Source organism: Rutilus rutilus, assembly GCF_951802725.1.
Source record: "Rutilus rutilus genome assembly, chromosome: 18".
Taxonomy (NCBI): Eukaryota; Metazoa; Chordata; class Actinopteri; order Cypriniformes; family Leuciscidae; genus Rutilus; species Rutilus rutilus.
In genome coordinates this window covers 12498043-12521951 of record NC_140231.1, presented here as the reverse complement: position 1 = coordinate 12521951, position 23909 = coordinate 12498043, and the positions used below count along the sequence as shown (strand labels likewise).

Genomic DNA, 23909 nt, shown 5'->3' with positions numbered 1-23909 from the left:
ATGGACTGAGAAAAGACGAGATCAGAACACAACTGCTAAAAAACAAAACAAAAAGGTTGCATTTATTTCCAGTCAACACAGAAATATAGCAACAAGCCCAAATCAAACCACTTTAAGAAACTTTTCACATACACATGTACTGAAGGGTACACAACTTATTTCACACCCTTTCTGCACTGACCTGTCATATTAGCCTGCTACAATTGATGCTCACTAGAGGCTGCAGTGTGACATGTACAAACACATTCCCTGCCTGACGACTGAAGTTCATAGATTGACAGTTTGCCTTGTGCTAGCCTACACCTAGTGGCCGTACAGGGAATCATCTTGCACAGTTTGAGAAGATAACAGACATTTCAGAAATACACGTGTTTAACACTGTGCTGTGATGAGTGCAGGCTCATGCTCAGTCCTCTGAAGTCCGCTACGGCTTCACTTTGTGGAGCGACGGCTGGGTTCAGAGGCTGTGGGGGGAGGAGGGGGTCCCCGGCGGTCCAGGTCCTCGATGTAGAACATGATGAGTTTGCGGCGCTCTTCCGGGACGCAGTCTAGGACCAGGTAACGTTTATCGTTCTGAAGGACCTTCTCAATATCACCTAGGGCCTGGTCTGACTCCTGGATCAGCTTCCGTGATCTACAGAGAACACAAGCTCGACAGCTTTAGAAGTGACCAAGTTTAAATTCTAGAAGATTAATGTTGCCAGTGAGGCTAGTTACATTGAATAAATGACAGATTTTCATTTAAAGTTACTCTCATGTCATCACAAACCTGTAAGACTGTCTTCTGTGTTTCACAAAAGCAGTCAGTCAAGACAAAATAATATTCCCCATTTTTGAAAAGAAAGGTGATGTGCATACCTATACGTGATGAATTTAGTTTCTTTCAGTAGAGTTCGGAAGTCAGCTTTGGCTGTGATGTATTTGTCCTTTATATAATCTTCAAATTCCCGCTGTTTCTTCTAGAAGGTGAAAGAAAGAGCGTTTCAAAAAGTTGATGCCAAAGCAAAAAAGTGTCAATATGACAACCAAATAATTGAACTCACTCTGTCACTGCTGGAGAACTTGATGCAGCGTGGGTCATCTTTGATGATCTTCTTCACCTCTTTCCATGTGGTGGTTAAAGTGATCTAGGATTAAATAGTTACAGAAGCAGCGTGAACACCTGGACCACCCACAGATACAGATTTAAGGTTTTAATAATCCATTTGATATTTAATAACTCAAATTTAAACGTCCGTTAAATAGGAAATCATAATATCCATCTCTTGTCTTTTTTTTGTTCAGATTAGTTCATTTAGCAGACCCTTTTATCCAAATCATTTTGGTACTTGTAGTGAACATTAGTATTAATTTTCTATAATAATTATTATAACATTATCATAATAGTAACATACATATATACATATACATATATATATATATATATATATATATATATATATATATATATATACATATACATATATATATATATATATATATATATATATATATATATATATATATATATATATATATATATATATATATATATATATATATATATATATATATATATTAGGGCTGTCAAAGTTAGCGCGTTAATAACGCGTTAACGCAAAATCATATTAACGGCACTATTTTTTTTAACGCTCGATTAACGCAGCGCGTATTTTCTGTTTGATCCGTGGCCCAAAACCTAGTTGGAGAAATGGAGATACACAGTGTTGCCAACTTAGCGACATTGCAGACCCATTTAGCGATTTTTTCCCTTCAACAAAGCGCCCAAACCTTATTTTGTTTCTGAGAATCTACCGGTACCGCCGGTACTGCTCTCCCAGCACGCGCGCGCGCCTCTCTCTCTCTCGCTCTCTCTCTGCGTCTCGCGCTGGAGAGAGGAGCAGCGCTTTAATTCAGTTAAACACAGATATGATGTTGCTTCTCTAATTTTACATGCAAGTATAGCCGAAATCGCAAAACAGATATTGTGTTTATCTTATGTGTATTTGATTTAATCAGACGACGGCTCGATTAGGCTATCAGGATTTTTGTGCAGATTAACATCTTGGAAGGGAGAGCTGGTTATGTCTTAATGGGTCGCGTTTCAGTCACCATTTCATATTCATTCCGTTGTTTGACAACAGAAACCAGTAAAATATACCAATGAAAACAGTTTTATTGAGAATTTAGCTTCATCAAAATGGGCACAGAGAGAGACAAACTATAATGTCTAATAATAAATAATAAATGTACATTTAGCATTTTCAGAAGAGCTGCCCTGTCATGCAAAAATCTAAACATGTTTGTGTTAATTGCTCAGTGCAAAGACAGAAGTAATGGGAACCTGGTATTTCTTTGTTTTTTGTACATGTGTCTAATAGACATGAACAAGTTCTTTGAAAGACATCTATGACCTTTGAAACATGTCTCGTCTTCATGCTCTATGTTGACTATGGTTTCAATAATAAACATACATTTGCATAAAGCATCCATATTTATCCATGCCCACGTTGATTAGAGTATTACAAACTTGAAAAGTATAAATTTAAGGTAGGCTACATTTAGAACAAATAAAAAAAATGTGCGATTAATCACGAGTTAACTCATGACAATCATGCGATTAATTGATTAAAATTTTTAATCGATTGACAGCCCTAATATATATATATATATATATATATATATATATATATATATATATATATATATAGTTAAATAAGTATATAATACATTTTTATTTATATAATTTTAACAATTTATTGATGTTATTATATGCATATACCAATAATTATATAAATTTGATGATACATATTTATACTTTAGTTATTAATATAAAATAAGGCATACAACTAATATACTTTGACTGTAATCTCTCTCTCTCTCTATATATCAATTTAAATATAATTAAATAGTAAATAAGTATATAATTATATTATAATTATAAGTAAATAATTTATTAATATTGTTGTAATACAAGCATCTAGTAACAGCAAGTATTATATACATTATATATTTATACTATATAATTAAATATTAAGTATATAATAATAATAATAATAATAGTATTGCATAATTCTAAGTATAGAAGTATATAATAACAATATATTAATATTGTTACTATATGCCTGTATAATAACATTATATATTATATATTTATTCTAGGATTAGAATTATTATTATTATATAATTATAATAACAATATATTGATATTATTATATACACATTAAATAAATATTGTTGTTGTTGTGAGTCTCGTCTCACCATAGAGGTCTCATCCAGCAGCTGCCTGAAATGTTCTTTCTTCCTCTTGGTAAGAGCCTCCACATGTTCTTCAAACAGTTTCTCCTTCTCGTGTCTCTCCAGCAGAGATGACGACTCCCACCGGTGGTCTTTACGCAGGTTGCGCCTCGTTTCAGACCAGGAAGCATCCGTTGACCGTACCTATATGTGAACACACAAGAGACAACAACAAATTGAGAAAAATTTATATTTAATACAATGTAGGATTCTTCAGAGTGAGCCAGCACTGACCATATCTGACATGAGAGCTTTGAAGTGCTGGACGGCCTCCTCTCGTTTATGCTGCTCTCTCTCTCTGTCGATCTCTTTGGTCTGTTCCGATCGAGCTCTCTGCACTTCCCGCTCTCTCTCCCTCAGACTGGCCTCGATGCGAGCCTGCCGCTCCAGCTCCTTCTCCGCATCAGCATCCACGTTCTACACAACACAAAGACACGCATACGTTTTTCTCATCATATGTGCTACGATATTATTGGTTCATATTTTTCCACATCCTCTGGTTGTGTCACGATTAAAATGGTCCCTGTCCTAATGCCTCATGCACAATAAGAGCATCCTCCTGACCTTCGCCTGCTTCTCCACATACTGTTTGTACAGTTCTTCTCTAGCAGCTGAGCTCTCCACAGCTTTGTAGCGCTGGTCCGTCTCCAGCTTGTCCTTCACTTTGCTCCAGCGCTGAGAGACGTCCACATGGTGGTCTGACAGCAAATCGAAGAAATCCTGTTTCACCTGCAGCCAGAAACACAAGTTGTCAGAGCTTAACAAAACATAGTAAGTGCAAGTGGTGATTTCAGGGTGGTTGTGGGAGGCCGGTGACAGACCTTTTCTACTTTGTTTTTGGAGTCTTCTTTGTCCTTCTTTCTCAAGGCTGCCATAAACTCTGTGAACATGGTTTCTCTGTCCTTCATCTTCTCGATGGCCTTGAAACGAGGATCCTTGGAGTGTTTTGCTGCAAACTCACTGAATGTGGTCCTAAAAGATAAAAGGGAAATTAACACACGTGACATTTTAGTCTGTCAATCTAATCCGTTTACACTTGGTATTAAGATGCATATCTGCAGGTTAAACCAGACCTTTATTTAGTGCTGAACACTCGAAATGTAGAGAAGGCCTAATTAAAACAGACCTAATGTGAAATCTGGCATCTTCCATCATCTTTCGGAAGTCATCTTTAGCCTGCATGAGTTTATTCTTCTTCTCCTTCCTCTCTTCTTCAGCACGAGTCTTCACATACTGATCAAACACCTGCACAGTGAATGGAGACAAATTCACAAAGCTGCTCACTTCTGCTCATTCAGCAAAAACCAGCAAACACCAATCGCTCTCACCTGTTTCCTCTCCTTGGGGTTGAGCAGCAAATATCGAGGGTCGAACACAATCTTGTGCAGTTCTTTGTCCCAAGTGGAAAAAGCTGAAACCTGCAGGTATGAAGTGGGCAGAAAGATGGCTTACCAACGAACAGATCCTCCAATAATGTTAAAACAACACTTCATTCAAGTTAATCATCATATGTGACATACATACAAACTTCACTTGTGTTGAACCCACAACATCCCTTTAACAACATACAAAATTACAATGATACACAAATCTACATCAAATCACCTACAATTACACTACTGCAAAACACTGATAGACATGGATGGAAAATAAAATCAAACAACACCAAGTTCAAACTTATCCATTACTCAATGCAACATTACATTCTACTGTGATAGTTGCTTGAAATGCCAAATAATTACTATTATGAAGGACCAAAGTTTTTTTTAAATAAATCAAGACAGATAGAGGTTCTAGTATGAACAGTGAACAGAGAGGGCACGAACACTACTGTCAAGTAGGACTGGGTGGTATGACTCTTGATTCGTCAGTATAAGCTCTGCTGTATAACACACGGCTCATCCACGTATTTGATTCGTTCATATCTCTCGTATCACACTGTGAACTCGCTCTCTCTTGTTTGATTCGAACTCAACTGCTGCCATCTTGAGTCTCACTAATCGACTATTAAAAACAAAACTGGAGGACTTAAGTATCAAAAGGTACTGTAATATTGTTGCCAATATATATATATATATATTTTTTACAGTTTCATTTATGCCGCAACCATATTTGGAATGCGTTACTGTTCTGAATCTATATATCTACATATGTCTGTCTATCTCAAAATATACACTACCGTTCACAAGTTTGGGGTCAGTAAGAATTTTTTTTTTTTGGAAAGAAGTTAAAGAAAATTAATACTTTTATTCATCAAGGACACGTTAAATTGATCAAAAGTGACAGTAAAGACATTTATAATGTTACAAAAGATTATATTTCAAATTAATGTTGTTCTTTTGAACTTTCTATTCAAAGAATCCTGAGAAATAAAATGTATGACGGTTTCCACAGAAATCTGAACTGTTTTCAACACTGATAATAATCATACATTTTTCTTGATCATCAAATCATCAAATTAGAATGATTTCTGGAGGATCATGTGACACTGAAGACTGGAGTAATGATGCTGAAAATACAGCTTTGATCACAGGAATAAATTACACTTTACTATATATTCACATAGAAAACAGCTGATTTACACTGGAATAATATTTCACAATTTTTACTGTATTTTTAATCAAATAAACACAGCTTTGGTGAGCAGAAGAGACTCTTTTAAAAACATTAAAAATCTTAGCGACCCCAAACTTGTGAACGGCAGTGTATATAAAATATATAGTCAAGTATAGCACTGCTATATTGCTATTCCTACACTTTCTAATGAATTAATAGGAAATCATCTGATTTTAATTACCCAAGTCACTATTTTCATTTCTGAAATCTCCCTGTATTACAGAAGGTTCTCCTCCATTGACAAAGCAAAAACTACGCAAAAGCGGCAGCCTTTCCAACGCATTCGTCCAAATTCACTTATTTTCATTCACTTGTACATCAACTGGACTAAATTAGTGGACAAATTTAGGAAATCGTGAATGAGCATATATGGGCCGATTTCAGACTTTTAGTCATTGAATTTCCAGGATAACTCTTATGATGAGTTATCACAATATCATCACTGTAATATAAATACTTTGGTCATACCGCCCATCCCTATAGTCAAGCACATCATTTAACACGACTTTAAAGCAATTCAGAAATAACAGGTAAGAAAACGGGAGTGACAGAATGAGCAGAAAGGAATTTAAGACTATATTACATAATATTAAAGAATAATAGTAACAAGAATGAACTTAAGATTGTACCTTGATGGGCTTCCATTCAGATTTATGTGTCTAACATTACAGAGCTGGTTAGAGTATTGCGTTGGATTGAAGTGTTTTACCCCTCTCTCCAGCAGCATGTCCCTGAACTGGTTCATGCGGGCCTCCAGGGGCACCAGGGCCCGATCACGAGCGGCCTTCAGTTCGGCCTCCATGGCCGCGTCTTTCTCTGCGTCAGCCTCCTTCACATCGTCCTTCCTGTCAGAGACAAGAGGAAGAGTGTAAGGAAGAACATTTCTGAATTTTGTTACTTTTTTGTTCTTCTTAAAAAAAAAAAAAAATCCTGTTATCTCTGTAAAGCTGATTTGAAACAATCTGTATTGTAAAAAGCGCTATATAAATAAATGTGACTTGACTTAAATACTGAAGATTTTTCTCTTAAATTGAGAGAATTGACATTTCTATCGAACTGTAATCTATTTACTAGAACCGTCAATTGATTAAAATATTTAAATCTTCAAAACTTTTTGTAGTTAACAATGCATTTTGTTCCTTTTAAGGATAGAAAGCATATTTCTAGAAATGAAACTGTTGTGTTTTTTCAAATTTCATAAAAGTTAATGTCGAAACAAACTAAGTGTATACTTAATTAACAGAATGCGTTACTTTGATATCCCTACTAAAATTAATTTGTATTTGAGAAGGTGTGCTTAAAGTCTAAGGACTGCATTATTCATGCAATCCTTGCATCGAGTTATTTTGCGTTTTGTAAGGGAGAATGCAGTCAAGTACAAATATATTGGTATTTTTGCTTTCGGTTCTTGAAAACAAATCCCAAAACCTTTATTACATTAATACACATCACTGAAGGGCTGAAGTTTTGATTGGTTCACTGGGGTTTGCCTAATGGAGGCTAGAGAGAGGTCAAACAAGGTGGGTTACCTTGGAGGCCCACGTTGGCATCGCCAGAGCTTAGAAGCGTTCCCTGAAAAATAGTCCCCTGTGCAACAGGACCACTGTTTGGGGTCAGGGGGAGGCAGGCGTGAAGGGCACTGATGGGAAACAGTGACTGATTTGATTTGGAAAACGTTATGGAGTCACCACTTTTCAAAGACCCAAACTAAAGATTACCACTGCTAAGACAAGTCAGCATTGGGTGCAAAAAAAAAACGCCGACACCTGTGACACAAAACAGTCCATTCAACATGTTTTTGCTCAGGGCCTAAACGGAAGCAGCCTCATTTTCTTATCTCTTCATATGATTAGAAATAAAGTTTTCGTGATGCTTCCAGTTTCTTCTGTATAATACAAAAGTTAGGTGTTCTGCAGGGGTGAGTGCTCGGCCCCTTATGGTTCCTGCTGAGAGCCGATGGTACTTACTTTCTCTTCTTAGCCTTAGAAGGCTCATCGTCCAGTGTGTCCTCTATGGCTGTTTCAATCTCCTCTTTGATGAAACCTGCTGTGAGAAATAAAAGAGTGTGTCTTCTTTTGCTGCGTTACTGTACTCTGGACCAAGAATCGAAGTTTAAAAGCAAGCTGAAAATTTATGAAGTGCAAATCACAGTGCGTTTTACCTATTTTCTTGTTGTCATCTAGGCCCCTTTTGTGGTGGGGCTCTTGAATGTATTTGTCCACATCAGCACGGCCCACCAGCTCCTCAGGTCGGTCCCACATGGACAGTCGTGTGGTGGGGTTGTAGTAAAACACACGGTCATCTCCAGTCCAGACCACACACCTAAAACACAAATATGTATCATTTTTACTGTAACTTTACATTAAAAACGGCACTTTAATGACTTTACATTAAAGGCCCACTGAAGTGCCTTGGAACGCGCAGCTTTGTATGATGCGTTGATGTAATTTCCACTGAAACAGGAAGCTAAGGCGGGACATATTGAATGGCTCCTCCGCCCCCTTTTCAAATAGCCAATAGTGTTTAGTTTACCTCAGACTGCAATTCGTACTTGACAGCACCATGGAAGCGAATCCGAGCGCTGATGATACGTTGGATTCAATAGTAGAGGTGTGAATAAATTCTAGCCATTTCATTCTTAACCAACGTACAGTTGGAAAACAGAATAAAACTCGTGCGTTTGAGCAACACACAACAAACACTTTAGATTCTACAGAGCATTTGATTGGACAGAAGTTGTGATGAGAAGCTGAAGTCTGCGATGATGTCATGCAAAACCATGGATCTGTGATCCATTTTAGCGGAAGTGAAAGACTACGTTTTGAATGCTTATATCTCCTAAATGCAAGTGTCATTGTTTTGGAACACACCAGCTTATTCATAACCTTAAGGCCAACATATTCATACTAAAAGATAAAAAAAAAACTTAAATTTTGATTTCAGGAGGCCTTTAAAGACTTTAATCACTGAAGACATAAAAAGGCTCACCAGGGAGTACCGGGAATTGGGTTTGTGGCAACAGGTTTAGCCTTCTGTGCTGCTTTTTCCTCCTCTGTCATATCTTCTTCCCTGGGCAACTACAACATCAAAACATTATCAATAATGTTTCCCAAATCCTCAAAACAAGTCTAAATCGGTTGCACACTTCACACTCACCTCCTTAGAATTGCCAAAGTCAGATTTGACTTCCATGTCTATATCCTTTAAAACTGAATCAGCATGGTTATGGCCATGTTTAGCCTTGTCACTGTTCTTATCTGTTCAGAGAAAAAAAGTAATATTTCTGAAAATAACATTGATTCGCTGTGCTAAACCGACATGTTGAATTGACAAATGTTAATGGTCAAGTGTAACTATAGTCAAGTTAACAAAAAAACAAAAAAAACCTGAGGTCTGGCTTACCTCTCTCTTTTAGCTCAGCAGGTTTTTCCCAGGTGGACTCCAGAGTGCGATTGTTGTAATAGTAGATCCTCCCATCAGCCGTCTTGTACTCAGACCATTCAGGAAGTGAGAGAGTCCCAACTAGATGTGCAGGAGCTGCAGTGATAGCTAGCTGGTGATGCATCATGGGTACAAGAGGTGGGGCCATCCCTGGCATCCCTGCAAATGAAAAATGTACATTCAGCAGATCAAACCTCAAGAAAATACTACAGGGTTTCCACATCTTTTGAATTTTCACGATGAATGGACAGATTTTTAAAACTAATGTTATTGAGATTTATGGGGTGGATTTTCATGTATGGATTTTAAGGCTGGATAATAATCCTTGGAATTATAAAAGGATGTTCCTTTTATTACTAACTTTTTAAAGCAATATTTTATAAATTAAAAATATTTGAAAGCAACATGCTAATGTTTTAATATATTCTTTTATAATAGTAAAATTATCTCATTAATAATTAACTTAATTTAATATATATAGTTTTATCTTCAAACAGTTAAAGCTGCAGTCCGTAACTTCTTTGGGTTAAAAATTATCCAAAATAAATTTGAGCAAGTACATAACCAGCCAGTGGTCAAACCTATCTGGTTGCCTTTTAATTCCAGTGGTACTGGTGGATTTCCACGGGAAATTCGAGCGTGTCTTTGCGTCATTACGTCACATCTGTACACATAAAGCAGGAGTCTCGGCTAGTAGGCCATGTTGCGCGTGAGGATGTTGGAGGTGGAGATTTATAGCCTTTTCTCACAGCACTTGATAGAATTAAACCTATCAACTTGATGGCGGATCCAGAAAGATTCAAACGACAATCACCAGAGACAACTGGAGATTCACCCGTTGTAAAATGCAAAAGACTTCAGACTTCGGAGTGGCTACAGAAAAAAAAAGAGACTGCAACCGGGCCCATGTGAAACCGAGGATAAATATCGGAAGGGCATTAAATGTAGTCGCAATGCTGATGTTGTTAACATTAACAATTTGAGAACAAAGTATAATTTGCATGGTTTCACCTGATAAGCGATCGTTAGATATAATCAGCGCGATTTACTGCAATGCTTTTTTTTTCCTTAGTTGGTCAGAACAAAAGTGGATGTTACTCCGAATTGATTCCGAATGACAGTTTCCACACCGGCGCGGTGACTGACAGCCGCACAATTCTCCTCAAAACATTAGATTAGTCCGTGCCGTGCCGAGGCACAACCCGCATAAAGGTGATAATTTCGCAAATAATTGCAATTGCAGATTTCGAACAGAGATGGCGACAAAGAGGAAAAACTACAGACTGCAGCTTTAAATACTTAAATACTTTTTGCTATGGTACCGAAACTGGAACCAAGGGGTGTCAAAACTGAACTAGTATTAGCATAAATTATATCATGACAAAATAATAATAATAATAATAATAATGATAATAATAATAATAACAATAATAATAATAATAATTAATAGGCCCTGAAAACTCGGGTGACCATTACATTTCAAAGCAGAATATTGTATACACTGTAGAAATTTCCATGATTTAAGATTATTAATCTCCATGAATTTTCAATGCTTGGAAATCACAACTTTAAAATGTCCTCATATTTGTTGTGTGCAACACTGAGTGTAAGTGTAGGCAGTCTGTCCACATCACTTTGTAAGAGGAGGGCGCCATCTACTGGTTATTGAGTAAATCAAGTCCACTAATAAAGTTTAGTTTCTATTACGGTCTACACTAACTCAAATACCAAAAAGCACCAAATACAACACTATCCCCTGGTTTCACAGACAAGGCTTAAGCCTAGTCCCAGACTAAAATGCATGTGTGAGCAGTTTTAATTGAATCTTAAAATATGTCAGTGGCATTGTTTTGTCTCAAGATGCACAGCATATTACACCAGTAATGTTTTTTCCCAAAACACATTTACAAAAGCTACTTGTATGTCATAACTGAACTAATCCTAGCTTAATCTAAGCCCTGTCTGTTACCCCTTTTCCACTGACGTTGTTTACGTTCCTGTGCTGAACCCGGACGGTTCTTAGCCGGGCAAACTGGAGCCTGTCGCAAACCGGCAATGTTTTTCCACAGACTTGAGGAACGAATGGTGATGTAACACTGCTGCGTGTTGTTTACCTGACTATAAACAGTCTAAAATCAAACATTGTGCGTTCAGGTGTTTGAACAGGTAGAGCAGCTTTTTTTTTGCTGTTCACAGTACCGGGAGTGATTCTAGTTTACAGGCAGCTCGCATAAACTCCTGGTACTCTCATCTGTCCTTTTTGGAGATATATTGAAACCCAAACTGTTGTTTCAATTGCTCTCCGGCCTCTCACATGCGCACAGTTTTATAAATTTAGATTTAAGAACAATGTAGTGCAACGTTATTACATTGCTCAACGAGACCGCCATAGACAGCAACAGAATTTCTCCGCCAAGTCAGAGTTGAACCGATCTTTCTGGCATGGAGCCACCTTTTCTGCAGTGGAAATGCACAAATTGTTTCAAGAACAAACACAGGCAGGGAACCTACACTGGAACCGTGTCGGTGGAAAAGGGCTATGTGAAACCAGGCCTGTATATACTTATTGGAGGATATATTGTACACATTTGAGCCTTTTTGAAACTGTTCTCACCACTATATTTGCTGGCTTGTTTGGCTAACTTTCAAGAAGAAATTAATTTCTACATACCAGGCAGTGGGATGTGCATGCCAGGGAGAGGCACTCTGAACGGTGGTACCATGACCGGGGGGAATGCTGGGATAGCAGCAGCTGGCTGGGCCACAGACAGGCCAGGAGGGAGACTCTGATGCAACAGTGGCATGGTCTGCACTGCAGTGACTGTAGCGGTTACTGTAGGAACACTGACCACAGCAACAGGGGTCACTCCTACACTGGCAGGAGGAGTAGAGGCCACTGGAGGCATCTCAGAAACAGACGCTACAAGAACAACAAAGCAAAGGGAAAGAATTGATTAGAGAAGTGATTAAAGATATCAAGACAAAACATTATAGATTTATCATATTGGTCATGAGTACTACCAATCTTTTAAATCAGGGGTTCACAAACTTTGTCAGCCAAACCCTTAGATAAGAGTAAGGGTTTTATTATGATTGTTTTTATTTCAAAATGATTTAATATAATAGGGCTGCACTTACATGTGGCTTATTATCTTAACTAATTCTAAAAATAAATAATAAACAGAGCAATTCCAAGAGGGTCCTCACACCATCGGTGCTCGGGCCCTAATGAGTGCCGTCAAAATTAACACACAATAATTTTTTTCAGTTTAATGCGTTAATTTTAAAGCAATTAACGCAGCATCTGTTTTTTTCCCCCGTCATCCTTTGGCTAGTGTTACAATATATGATCACGCTCTTATTCACGTGATAAGACACAAAAGAGTGCGCTACTACAGGCATGTATCTGTGAATCTCCTGTCTGTGTGACACACACACACACACTCAAGGCCACAGAAAGCTGATTCAGACAGCGCTTGAATGGACAAAAACACAAATTTATGCCAAATTCCTATTTTGGTGAAAGAGTTGTGAGAAAATAGGACGTGCGTCAGGTCTTAAAGTGACAGCAGCCTAATAAACCTGCTGCTGTGATGTCAGTCATTACTGCTAATCAAAAAACAAAAGACAGAAAATCACTCACTGCTCTTGACTGAATAACGTTAGAAGCTTTAAGAAGGATTAATCTATACTGAATTTAACATTCATGCAGAAGACTGAAGTATTTGATAACTTGCATAACTTGATAACATGCAAAGAGAAAGAGCGTGAGCAAGAAAGTCTAACATGCCACGTAGAATTGACGCGCTACATGTAAATGATATTGTATTTTCCTGTCAGAACAGAGTTCATTTAGAATTATTCAGCCTTTAAGAACAAGCAGAAGCCATTGCCGGTTTCTTCAGTAGTGGGTGGAACTAATGTGCAAGCGCTTACCTATTACCGTTCCCGTTTTGATTTCAGCAAATCAGCTTTAGCGAACGCAGACGTGATTAATATTCATTAACCCAGCAGCTCATAAGATCTTAGCGTGTTTAATATTATTAGTAGTAGTAGAATTAGTAGTAATATCTTATCAGAATTAGTTAGTTTTTTTTAGGATTTTTTATTTTACAAACACTGAATAACCAACGTTTCAAGCACCAGCCCTAAGTTCTGTTTAAATGACAAACAGTTTCGTTCAAACATAATACCACGTTTTAATTCTAAAAGCTTAAGTTAAAATTGATTTTAAAAAACCTTTATTGACTGATGTTAAAAGTGTATCACATATGAATGTATCTTAATGCATAAAGCAATTTTCCAAAGATAAGCTGATTTGGTGGAGATATACATATAGGACTTATACTTACATAAATATATATATATATATTAGGGCTGTCAAACGATTAATCACGATTAATCGCATCCAAAATAAAAGTTTGTGTTTACATAATTTATGTCTGTGTACGGAGTATAATTATTTTCTATATATAAATACACACACATGCATATATATATTTAAGAAAATGAGTTATTTTTATATAAAATATTTATATATAATATAAATATATATACACAGTATATACATGCAAATATTTCTTAAATATATGCATGCATGTGTGTGTGTATTTATATATAGAAAATAATTATACACCGTACACAGACATAAATTATGTAAACACAAACTTTTATTTTGGATGCGATTAATCGCGATTAATCGTTTGACAGCCCTAATATATATAAAAAATTCTGGCGATTAAACAAACATTTACTAGTTAATGGCAATTTTTTTGCCAAGATGCTCAAGCCAATTCGAGGGTTGTCTCACATTAAAAATAAGATGCAAGTTTTAGTTTGATTAATTATACAGAGACATTTATTTTAATTTTATATTTAATTTAATTAAACCCCCGGCAGTTCCCTCAGGAACCCCAAGTTGAGAACAACAGGCCATTACATGATTCATAGCTCATCCTCTGTGTTTAATACTCACTGGTGGAGGTTTGAGAGGCATTGGGGGCCGGACTGGTGCTGGGGTCGGGACTGGAGCTGAGGGTGTGTGAGGGGGACATGCTCTGCGTGGAGACCGTGTCGGTCACAACCGTAGCAGCGCTGCTAGCTGCAGTAGAAGCAGGAGCAGCTGCAGCTCCTCCAGACTGAGCTGCCATTAGAGGATTGAGCTCTGACTGCTGGATGATCTTCACTCCCTCTGGTTTGGTCCAGGCCGATTCGCGAGTCCGGGAATTATAGAAATATACCTGGAAGAGCATAGTAGAAAGGTTTCAAAAGTCTTAGGACGCTAATGCTGGGACTGGGTCAGGATGGTTGACTAGTTGTCCAACCACCATTCAGATTAATTAGCAAGTGCTATAAAAAAAAAAGAAAAAAGAAGTGATTATGCCATATTTTCCAGAATATAAGTCGTTTTTTAATCTGAGACGTGCTGCAACTTATATAATGTTATGAAAGTCAAGCATGCAAAACATGCACAAAGCGCACGCGTTTGGATTCGTGCCGAATAAGAGTTATTTTTAATTTATTTTTTAGGCTTGCCGTTTATAATAAATGTTGTTTGTAATGAAAATGTATGTTTGGTTTATACTTATTTTTTCATTCCTGTTCTGAATACCATCAAACTTAAAGGATAATGTTTGTAAATGTTTAATTTATTGGCATTTACATTATTTCTACATGTAATAATACAATGTGTCCGATGCAACTTATGTTTTTTTTCCCACAAGACAATTTTGACTGACTTGGGCAAAAGTTTTACACATCTATAGTGTGTGTAAGTCTTATAATTAACACTTTGATTTGAAAAATAAATTAAAATCTTTCTGAAAGATGTGTGTGTGTGTGTGTGTGTGTGTGTGTGTGTGTGTGTGTGTGTGTGTGTGTGTGTGTGTGTGTGTGTATTAGGGATGCACTGATACCAATATTGGCATCGGACGTGATACTGGGCTTGTGTATTTGTAAATGCTTGCATACCAAGAAAACAATATCATGCAGCATTTGTACAGTACAGTGTTTGTATCCAGACAAACACAGACCCCCTTGTTGCTGAGAAATATAATGTAGCGATTCAGAAGTGAAGCTATTTTATTAGGATTGAGCACACTGAAAAAAGGGACGTACGCTCGAGCGTCTATGAAATGCACAAAGGCATTGCTGGAATGTTTGTAGTTCAGTCAGATATTTGAATAGCATAGAAAGTAAAACGATGCACATATTACTAGCGTTACTTGATGGTAGAGAGAGAGAGAGAGAGAGAGAGAGAGAGAGAGAGAGAGAGAGAGAGAGAGAGAGAGAGAGAGAGAGAGACACTTGTTGCATGCAATTGATTTCTGATCTGAGCTTACTCAGCACACACACGTCTGTTGGATTAAAACTAAATTGCAGCCTAAGTAAAAACATGAACTGTTACGTATTTTTGCATAAGTGGTTCCCTACATTATCACAGGAAAATGTCATGTGATTACTGTGCCACTGCACTGGAGCGGCTTTAAATGTGCGCTGTAGATGAAATATAGAACAGAATACATTTAAACAGGCTTAATTAGGCATGAAAATAACTGAAGGAAACATCTATTTGCTCAACGAATTAAGCCAACTGATATGATTATATTCCTTTGGTTTTTCCACCCAATATGAAATAAAAGATTACATTAAAAATACTATAATAATAAATTATTACATTTAAATATTATATTTACAAACGCAATGCTAGAGCTATCGGCGAGTAACATTCAGCACCTTTCCTTCTGGCGTGGAGTTCTCTACCCAGATGTCATCACTAGTCAAACTTGAAGTTGTTCCTGGTGATGGAGGCATTCCAGGCGGAAAGATCATCCCGGGAGGAGGAGGCATGTTTCCCATGGGTGGAGGCATGAACGGTGGCCTCTGTGAAAAAGACAATCTTAGATTATTAGAGACTAGAGAGAGAGAGAGAGACAGAGAATGGACACTATCAAAGATAGTGCACATATAATATTGTATTTTTGTAATAATTCCTACCTGCAGGTGTGGAGGTCCAATAGGTGGGGGCATAGCTCCGGGTGGGGGTATAGGTGGCATACTGGTGTCAAACGGTGGTCTACCAAAAGGGGGTCTAGGGGGTGGTGGGGGTCCTCTCATCATGCCGAAGGGCGGAGGTGGGGGTCGTAGTAATGGAGGAGGTCCTCGCAAAACTGCGCTAGGTGGTGGAGCGGGGCTACGAAAACGTAACACCATACTGAGGAGAAAAAAAATCAGTAAAAAACCCCAGAAACTACCAATATTATTGGTATGCAAAACCACCACTAAGTACACTAAAAGCTCTACAACAACTGTTGTCTAGGGAAATGATCTAAATAAGCTCCTAGATATATGACGGCAGTGGTCCTGCCTTTTGTTCACACAGGGCGCGTTCCGACCGGGACTGATCCCAGCAACGTTACAAGGTCCCCATCTCGGGACGTGTTTGCGTTCACACAGAAGGCACTCTAGCAATTCTATGGCAATTTCTGGAATCAAACACTGTGTGAAAGGGGCTTAAGACACAACTAATAATTATTTCGCTTCATAAAGAGTGTTGTTGTATTTTTTTGGTATAATTTTGTATGCAATATGAGTATAATAAGTATGATGAAAAAGAGTTGCACACAATAAGAGTTTTTTTTTGTTGTTACACTTGATTTTTAACAGTATTATCATCAGGACTGTATGAATGAGTATATTTAATCTGTTCATGGTTGTCAGTTTTTTGTGTGCACAGTGGATAGGTTGGTATCAGGAGTATTTTTAGCACTAAGTTAGAGGGCTGTTAGATATATAGATAGATATCGTAAATTAAGATTTTGATCAACCCCTACGGACATTAAAATGAATCTCACCTGTTTTCTCTATTCGGTGCTAATTTTAACACAAATTAAATATAAACAAAATAAGTATGGCATAAAAAAGGACCACTGTCGTACAAAAACATGCAGGTGGGCTAAAGTCAGCATGCAAAGCAGACATAGCTAACACATCAACTGCAAACACACCATTAGTTTCTAACAGGAAATATTCTCGTTTTAATTAGTGCGTTGTTCTGAGGCGAACAGTTTTGCTTAGCTTGCGTTTTAAAGTTTGAACTATTCACGCAGCTAAATTAAAAAAACAGTGTACGTTTACGAAGCTAGCAAAAATGCTAACTGCGCTAAACTGCGCCAGCGGACTTTTCCACCACTCACACTGTAACACATGCTGGCTACATAGCTAAGATATGAATAAGCACCGATTTCTGCGAGAATATACATCTAGCGTCGTCATACTGGATGTTATAGTGTAGTTATCTGACCTGTTCTCCGCCAGTCCAGCGCTCTCTCCTTCTATGTTCTCCGCCATCGCTCCAGAAACTAAACAAACACACTTCAGCTAAACTTCCTGTTGGCGAAGCACTTCCTCACACTTTCCTTTACGTCATTGGCTGGATTGGACATGATTATTGGCATTATTAACTCAAAACGCCACAGGATCAAATAAATAAATAAAGTCACACGGTGTGTTTTCGTGTTTTATGGGGACTTTCCATAGATGTAATGGTTTTTATACTGTACAAACTCTATATTCTATCCCCTTACACTAACCCTAGGCTACCCCTAAACCTACCCATTACACAAAACGTACTGCATTTTAATTTTTTTCAAAAAACAAAACTTAGTATGATTACTAAACATATTTTAACCATATGGTGATAGCCTATTTCTTGATCTAAAACTACAAAAATAAAAAATTCACAACTCAAAGGAGTTGAATATCTCTGCAGCTCTTCAAAAAATATAAATGTGGCATCCATAAAAAAAATGGCACACACATACGGCATGAAATATTTTATCTAAATGTCTTTCAGTGCATTCTGGAAAAGTCTTAAAATCACAAATGTCACGTGATGCTCCCTTCGATTTTTAGCCAAAATGTGGCAGCATCATTTTACTTCCTGCTGACAACCTTCACTTCAGACGGGACTGGATTTAATAGGAGAAACGACAAAAATGGGAGTGAAACAAACGATTATCTACTTAAATTAAAAAAGAAAGTTCAAAAGTAAAATTCTGTCATCATTTACTAATCCTAAAGTTGTTCCAAGCCTGTATGAGTTTCTTTATTCTGTTGAACTAAAAAGAAGATATTTTGAAGAATGTTGTTAATCAAACAGTTGACGGCACCCATTGACTTCCATAGTATTTCTTTTTCTACTGGAAGTCAACTGGTGCCGTCACCTGTCTACCAACATTCTTCACAAGAGTTCTAAACTTTTTTCACAAGTTTTTTGATTAACCTTAGTTTGGGAAACACGGGCATAATGTAATGCTTAATGCATGTTGTAATGTTTTAGGAAAATATTTTCTCTTTCTCTCTCTTTTCATATATCAGTAGGCCTATGGTACACAATAATCCCATTCAGATCTAAGTGATAAACAAGTTATGTCAAAAGTAATCAAAAAGTAGTCTGAATACATTACCTAAAATGAGTAATCTAGATTACGTCACTAACTACAATTTTCATCATGTAATTCGCAAGTAATCTGCCCAGCACTGCTTGTTGTTAGCTAACAAATCCCACTATCTGTCGTCAGTTTCAACACATACTTCTTAGTAGTGCTGTGATTAAACTCGTGATTTAACTTAAAAAGTGTGTGTGTGTGTGTGTGTGTGTGTGTGTGTGTGACAAGGACAAAAGATAAGAAGTGCAAATCTAAGATGATGGGTTCATCTTTAAATCTCGTTGCCTGTGTCACAGTGGACTCACGCTGGATCGAGAGCAGCGTAACAAACTTTGGGCACTTGTTGAGAGGACTCTGTAGCAAGGACGCCACGAATACTTTGTTGGACCAAGCATGTATATTGATGGTAAAGAACTTGTTTTGCAGGTCATGGAGGTCGCCAAGTGATCTGCATTTGAACCAGTTTACAGTACTGGTCTGCTCTCCTTTACATGTTTTGGCCCGAGAAAAGGACTGGTTTCACAATCTAAACAGAAAAGTCATTTTGAGGTACAACTGTTGATTTTTACTGTAATTAATTTTTCATTTACTTTATTTATCATGATTATTATACATTTATTATTGTACTTTACATCTATTATTATTTATTGTTTTATTTCTTTTTTCCTCCTCTGACTAACCCCAAAGTAATATTGTAATTATTTTTCAATTTACAGGATGTCACGGGCTGACTCACCTGTTGTTCCAGTTCTGGTGAGATATTGTTCCAATGTTTCCTAAATGTTCTATTTGTGTAGTTATGCGTATTGATGTTAAAAGTAAAGCAGTATTTCTATGCACATCACATCTTTCATAATCATCATCAATCATCTCAAGCAGTCAAATTTAGCAATAAGATGTTGCAATACATATATTTACAATGGACTTTCATATTATTAAAAGTCTGGGTCTGGTAGTAGGGTCAAATAATTCAATCTGTGACACACCGGTTGAGTGGCATTTATGAATTATTGGCAATCACGATTCAGAGCCTGATCTGTTTCATAACAGATTCTGCATGTTTCTCATTCCCGTCCATTGTTCATGAACATGCAGACACTCCTGAATGCAGGAAATTCAAAACATTTTTATTTTTACAGAACCTTAAAAAAAATAAAATAATGACCTGTAAAAAAAATCAATTACTGAGACAGTAGGTATATGAAAATGGACACACACTCTCTGCAGTCCAGGCAAGAGAACAAACAGGAACCCAGAAGTCTGATATTCAGTATTCATGAATATTCGTGAATATTCACGATTCAGCGTCTCATGCCTCTGGTCTTCATAGTGTCTCATGAAGAATGTGGGATGGATCTGTGAGAAAAATATAAATTCTCAAATTAACATTTTTATATTTACAAAAAAAAAAGAAAGCACATTACAATATTAGAAGCTCACTCTGGGTAGAACTGCGGTCAAGTCATGTGGAGGTTTGCAGAGAAGATGCAGTGAGGAGCGGAGTGAAGACTGTTGGTAACACCTTGATGCATCTCCATGCCTTGGTTTATGTTGGCTGACAAAAGTATTGAGAAATTTTTAGGGTGACATTTTTTTTTGGCTTCATATCATGTTTGCAGGGTATTAACAGAATGATCCAAATAATTCAATTCCTGGAGGGTTAAAAAAATTAATAAAAATTTAAATATCTGTAAGATTAATTAATTAGTGTTTAGTGTAATTAGTGTTTTTATCATGTCTGAAATATCATTAGTTTGAGGGCTCAGAGACACTATAACTTGGAAAAAATAAAACAGGTAATTACATACAGGGTTCCCAATCTTCTTATGATTCAAGGACTTTTTAAAGCACCTTTTATTTTATATCAAGCATAATAAAGACAATAAAGGTGGGTTTATTACTGCCAATCTGGACAGTATCAAAGACCTACTGTACCCGTGTCTATCATTACTGCATATACTCACTAAAATCAAATTCCTATGATCCTAGACTTTTTTAAAGTCTACGACTTAGAATGTCGGTAACCATACAATTGATGGACCCCATTGACTTCCATCCTACTATGGAAGTCAATGGGGTCCATCAACTGTTTGGTTACTGACATTCATCAAAATATCTTCTATTGTGTTCAGCAGAAGAGAGAAATTCATACAGGTTTGAAACAACTTGAGGGTGAGTAAATGAAGACAGAATTTAAATTAAGCGAACTATTCCTTTAACTTATACTGAATGTGTAATATTCAAAGACAAGGACACAAAGAAGTAGCAGAACCTGGAGGAATTAGACTGCTCTGGCCTATGACGTCTCTGACTGATGGGTAAGGGTTAGATCTCTGTGCCCGTGTCAGAGCGGAGAGTGAGGAGATTTGGGTCGCAGCAGGGATGGCCGTCGGCCCTTTGGGGACGGAACTCTTCTTTGACTGATAGACCCAATCTGTATTAATGCAGAAAAATGAGAAAAAGAAATCTGAAGCAGTTTCAAAAGAGATTCTGTATGCCTTTTAAAGTGCCCCTATTATGCTTTTTTCCCCGAATTTTACCTTTCATGTAGCATGTAATATATCGGTTCGCGAATGTAAAAGGTCCGCAAAGTCCCAAAGTACATGATAAATGAAGTCCTGGGGACCCCACACACTGCACATTTTGTACGTCTCTCTCTTCTGACACACTCAGTTCAGTGTATGGATCTCTCGAGCTGATGATCTGAATCAGGTGTGTTAAATAAGGGAGAAATATAAAATATGCAAATCAGATAAGTGGGTCCCCAGGACTAAGATTGAAAACCACTGCTTTATCCATCAAACTGTTTCAGACACCGTGAGAAAGGAGGTGTTCAAGTGGGTTTTTTTTTTAAACCTTGGATGCATGTAAACCTATTGTAGGAGACCTCCAAAACAAAATTAGGAACCTTTAAAATAGCATAATAGGGACACTTTAATGTCTTTGAATATTCCCGCATAGATTACCTGGGTACTTCCGCATGTGTTCTGCCTTGATTTTACGTGCTTCCATGTAGTATGGCTCCTTCTGCTTTTCAGACAGTTTGTTCCATGCTAACCCCAGCTGGACAGTGATTTCGCAGGTTCTGGCAATAGGGTTGGCCTTAGACAAGGTGGGTCGGTGAATCTTTGCCCATAATATGAAGGCATTCATGGGTTTTTTGATGCCACCTTTTCTTGCCACCTTACTTTCTGCTCACAAAAACAGTTCAAATGTAATGCTGCATCTGCATGCACGTGAAAACTTTACAAAGTCATTAACGTGCAAAAGGTCACATAGGTCATAAAGTAAATGTGTCACTTAAAGGGATAGCCTAGTTCACCCAAAAATGAATTGGAACAACATGAGGGTGAGTAATTACTGACAGAATTTTCATTTTTGGGTGAACTAACCCTTTAACCAATGAATTTCCTTTTTGCCCTAAAGCTAAAAACTCGTATCTTGATCTTGAACCAAAAAAAAGTATAATAATTAAATGTACCATTTATCTTTATAGCTATACTTTAAAATGAATGCTTGAAATACTTAGGAGAATGGCGCTTTTTAAAGTTCTGGTCCAGAGCAAATATTCCTCCATCCACTTACTTGCTCCTGAAGTCGCCTGAGTAGAAGCCTCGTTGATTGGCTCACGGTTGTTTACAGGCGCCTCGCTAATTGGTTGATGATTTACTATCGGAAATGGCGCCTCGCTGATTGGCTGATAGTACAGCACTGGAAAAGGCACCACGATAATTGGCTGATGGTTTACCATCGGAAAATACGATTGTCTGATTTGCTGATTGTTTACCATCTGAAAAGGTGGCACGCCGATTAGCTGATGGGTTTCTGTAGGAAAACTGGACAAATTACAATTAAATGACTGATGCGTGTCTTTAGGTGAAAAAACCTGCGGAATGTTTAACGAGGAAAGTGCGTGATCTCTCATCTCCAGTGAATCTTGAACCGAGGGATGAGGTGGACAGTTAATCATGTCAGCGTTTTCCTTTTCAATACCAACGTCTCTTGTCATCGACCTGTAGACTGAGTTGTAATCTTCATGCGGTGGTTGACCTTGTCGGTGAGTCGTCAAACTGTTAACTTCAGTTCGGTAACCGACTCGTTGAGCTTCGACAGAACTATTAGCCATAAAAACACAATTTTCTTCAGTTTCGGCACATTTGGGTTCCGCTTCATCGGTTGTTGAACCTTCTTTAGCTTCTCTGAACCTCAACCTCGCTCTCACTTTGGGGTGTCTGTCCATTAGTTTGTCATGTGTAACTCAACAGTAACGGTTGTGGAATGTTACAAATTACACTCCTGCATCCTTTAAGTCAAGAGAACAAAAACAAACATTGTTTCTAAACGTCAGATAATCGATTCTCGCGAGTTTGACGTCATCTGACAAAGACCGTAAATTCTCATGCGATTTTTATCCAAAATTGTATTTGGGTCAATTTTATTGTCGGGTCACATTAATCCAGAATTTAAACAAATAAAACGAAATAACAATAATTATAATTATTGTAACAGTAAATATATAATAATATTAATAAAACCGTTATTTGGGTAAAGTTAGATGAGCCACTTTCAAAGTTCCACATGTCCTCTTAAAAAGATAGTTTAACCAAAAATGAACATTTTGTCATAATTTCCTCGCCCTCAATTTGTTCCAAACCTGTATGAGGTTCTTTCTACTGTTGAACACACACATAAAAATTACATTTTAATGTTGAAAATCAAAAAGTTGACGGTAGCCATGACTTCCACAGTGGTAGGAAAAAAATACTGTGGAAGTCAATGGGTGCCGTCAACTGTATGGTTACCAACATTCTTCAAAATATATTTTGTGTTCAACAGAAGAAAGAAACTCATACAGATTTGAGGGTGAGTAATTAATGATAATTTTCATTTTTCGAGTGAACTATCTAACTCTTTAAAGCCAATTGCATATGCGTTTCATGTTTTTATACGTGATAAATCTGACTTTATGGCTCATATACTATGATATAGGAGCTCATACTTGGGGAAGTAAGAGAATTCAGGCCAAAAAGTAAAAAAAAAAAAAAAAACAGTTTGGTGCAATGTTATTTATATAGCCTAAAAGTACGATGACATTCTGATAGCTTGTAATGTAAATCAATTATATTT

General features: G+C 37.2%; 2 protein-coding genes across 4 annotated transcripts; both read right to left on the bottom strand.

Moving 5' to 3' along the window:
* Positions 1–36: 36 nt before the first annotated feature.
* On the bottom strand, positions 37–17766 carry tcerg1b (transcription elongation regulator 1b (CA150)). 2 transcript variants are annotated; one of them, XM_084387466.1, is made up of 20 exons: positions 17636–17766; positions 16330–16546; positions 16069–16215; positions 14309–14573; positions 12005–12253; positions 9295–9492; positions 9049–9149; positions 8881–8969; positions 8054–8214; positions 7860–7938; positions 6602–6737; positions 4605–4694; positions 4403–4521; positions 4098–4248; positions 3841–4005; positions 3511–3693; positions 3241–3420; positions 1044–1127; positions 859–959; positions 37–634 (listed from the first exon to the last, which is right to left on the bottom strand). In XM_084387466.1, exons 1-20 carry the CDS (start codon positions 17680–17682, stop codon positions 433–435), a joined length of 2964 nt encoding a protein of 987 aa, XP_084243592.1. In that variant the 5' UTR covers positions 17683–17766; the 3' UTR covers positions 37–432. The 2 variants fall into 2 exon arrangements, with proteins under 2 accessions (XP_084243592.1, XP_084243593.1); XM_084387467.1 differs by having other exon boundaries at positions 7860–7935.
* A 1836-nt stretch (positions 17767–19602) lies between these two features.
* Positions 19603–23136, bottom strand: LOC311276828 (uncharacterized protein). Of its 2 annotated transcripts, none has more exons than XM_084386774.1 (5): positions 22368–23136; positions 21749–21973; positions 21055–21216; positions 20223–20337; positions 19603–20138 (listed from the first exon to the last, which is right to left on the bottom strand). In XM_084386774.1, the coding sequence occupies exons 1-4, from the start codon at positions 23020–23022 to the stop codon at positions 20240–20242; spliced, it is 1140 nt and encodes a 379-aa protein (XP_084242900.1). In that variant the 5' UTR covers positions 23023–23136; the 3' UTR covers positions 19603–20138; positions 20223–20239. The 2 variants fall into 2 exon arrangements, 1 of the variants encoding a protein (XP_084242900.1); XR_014625132.1 differs by having other exon boundaries at positions 19887–20138; positions 20223–20434; positions 22368–23094.
* Positions 23137–23909: the final 773 nt, after the last annotated feature.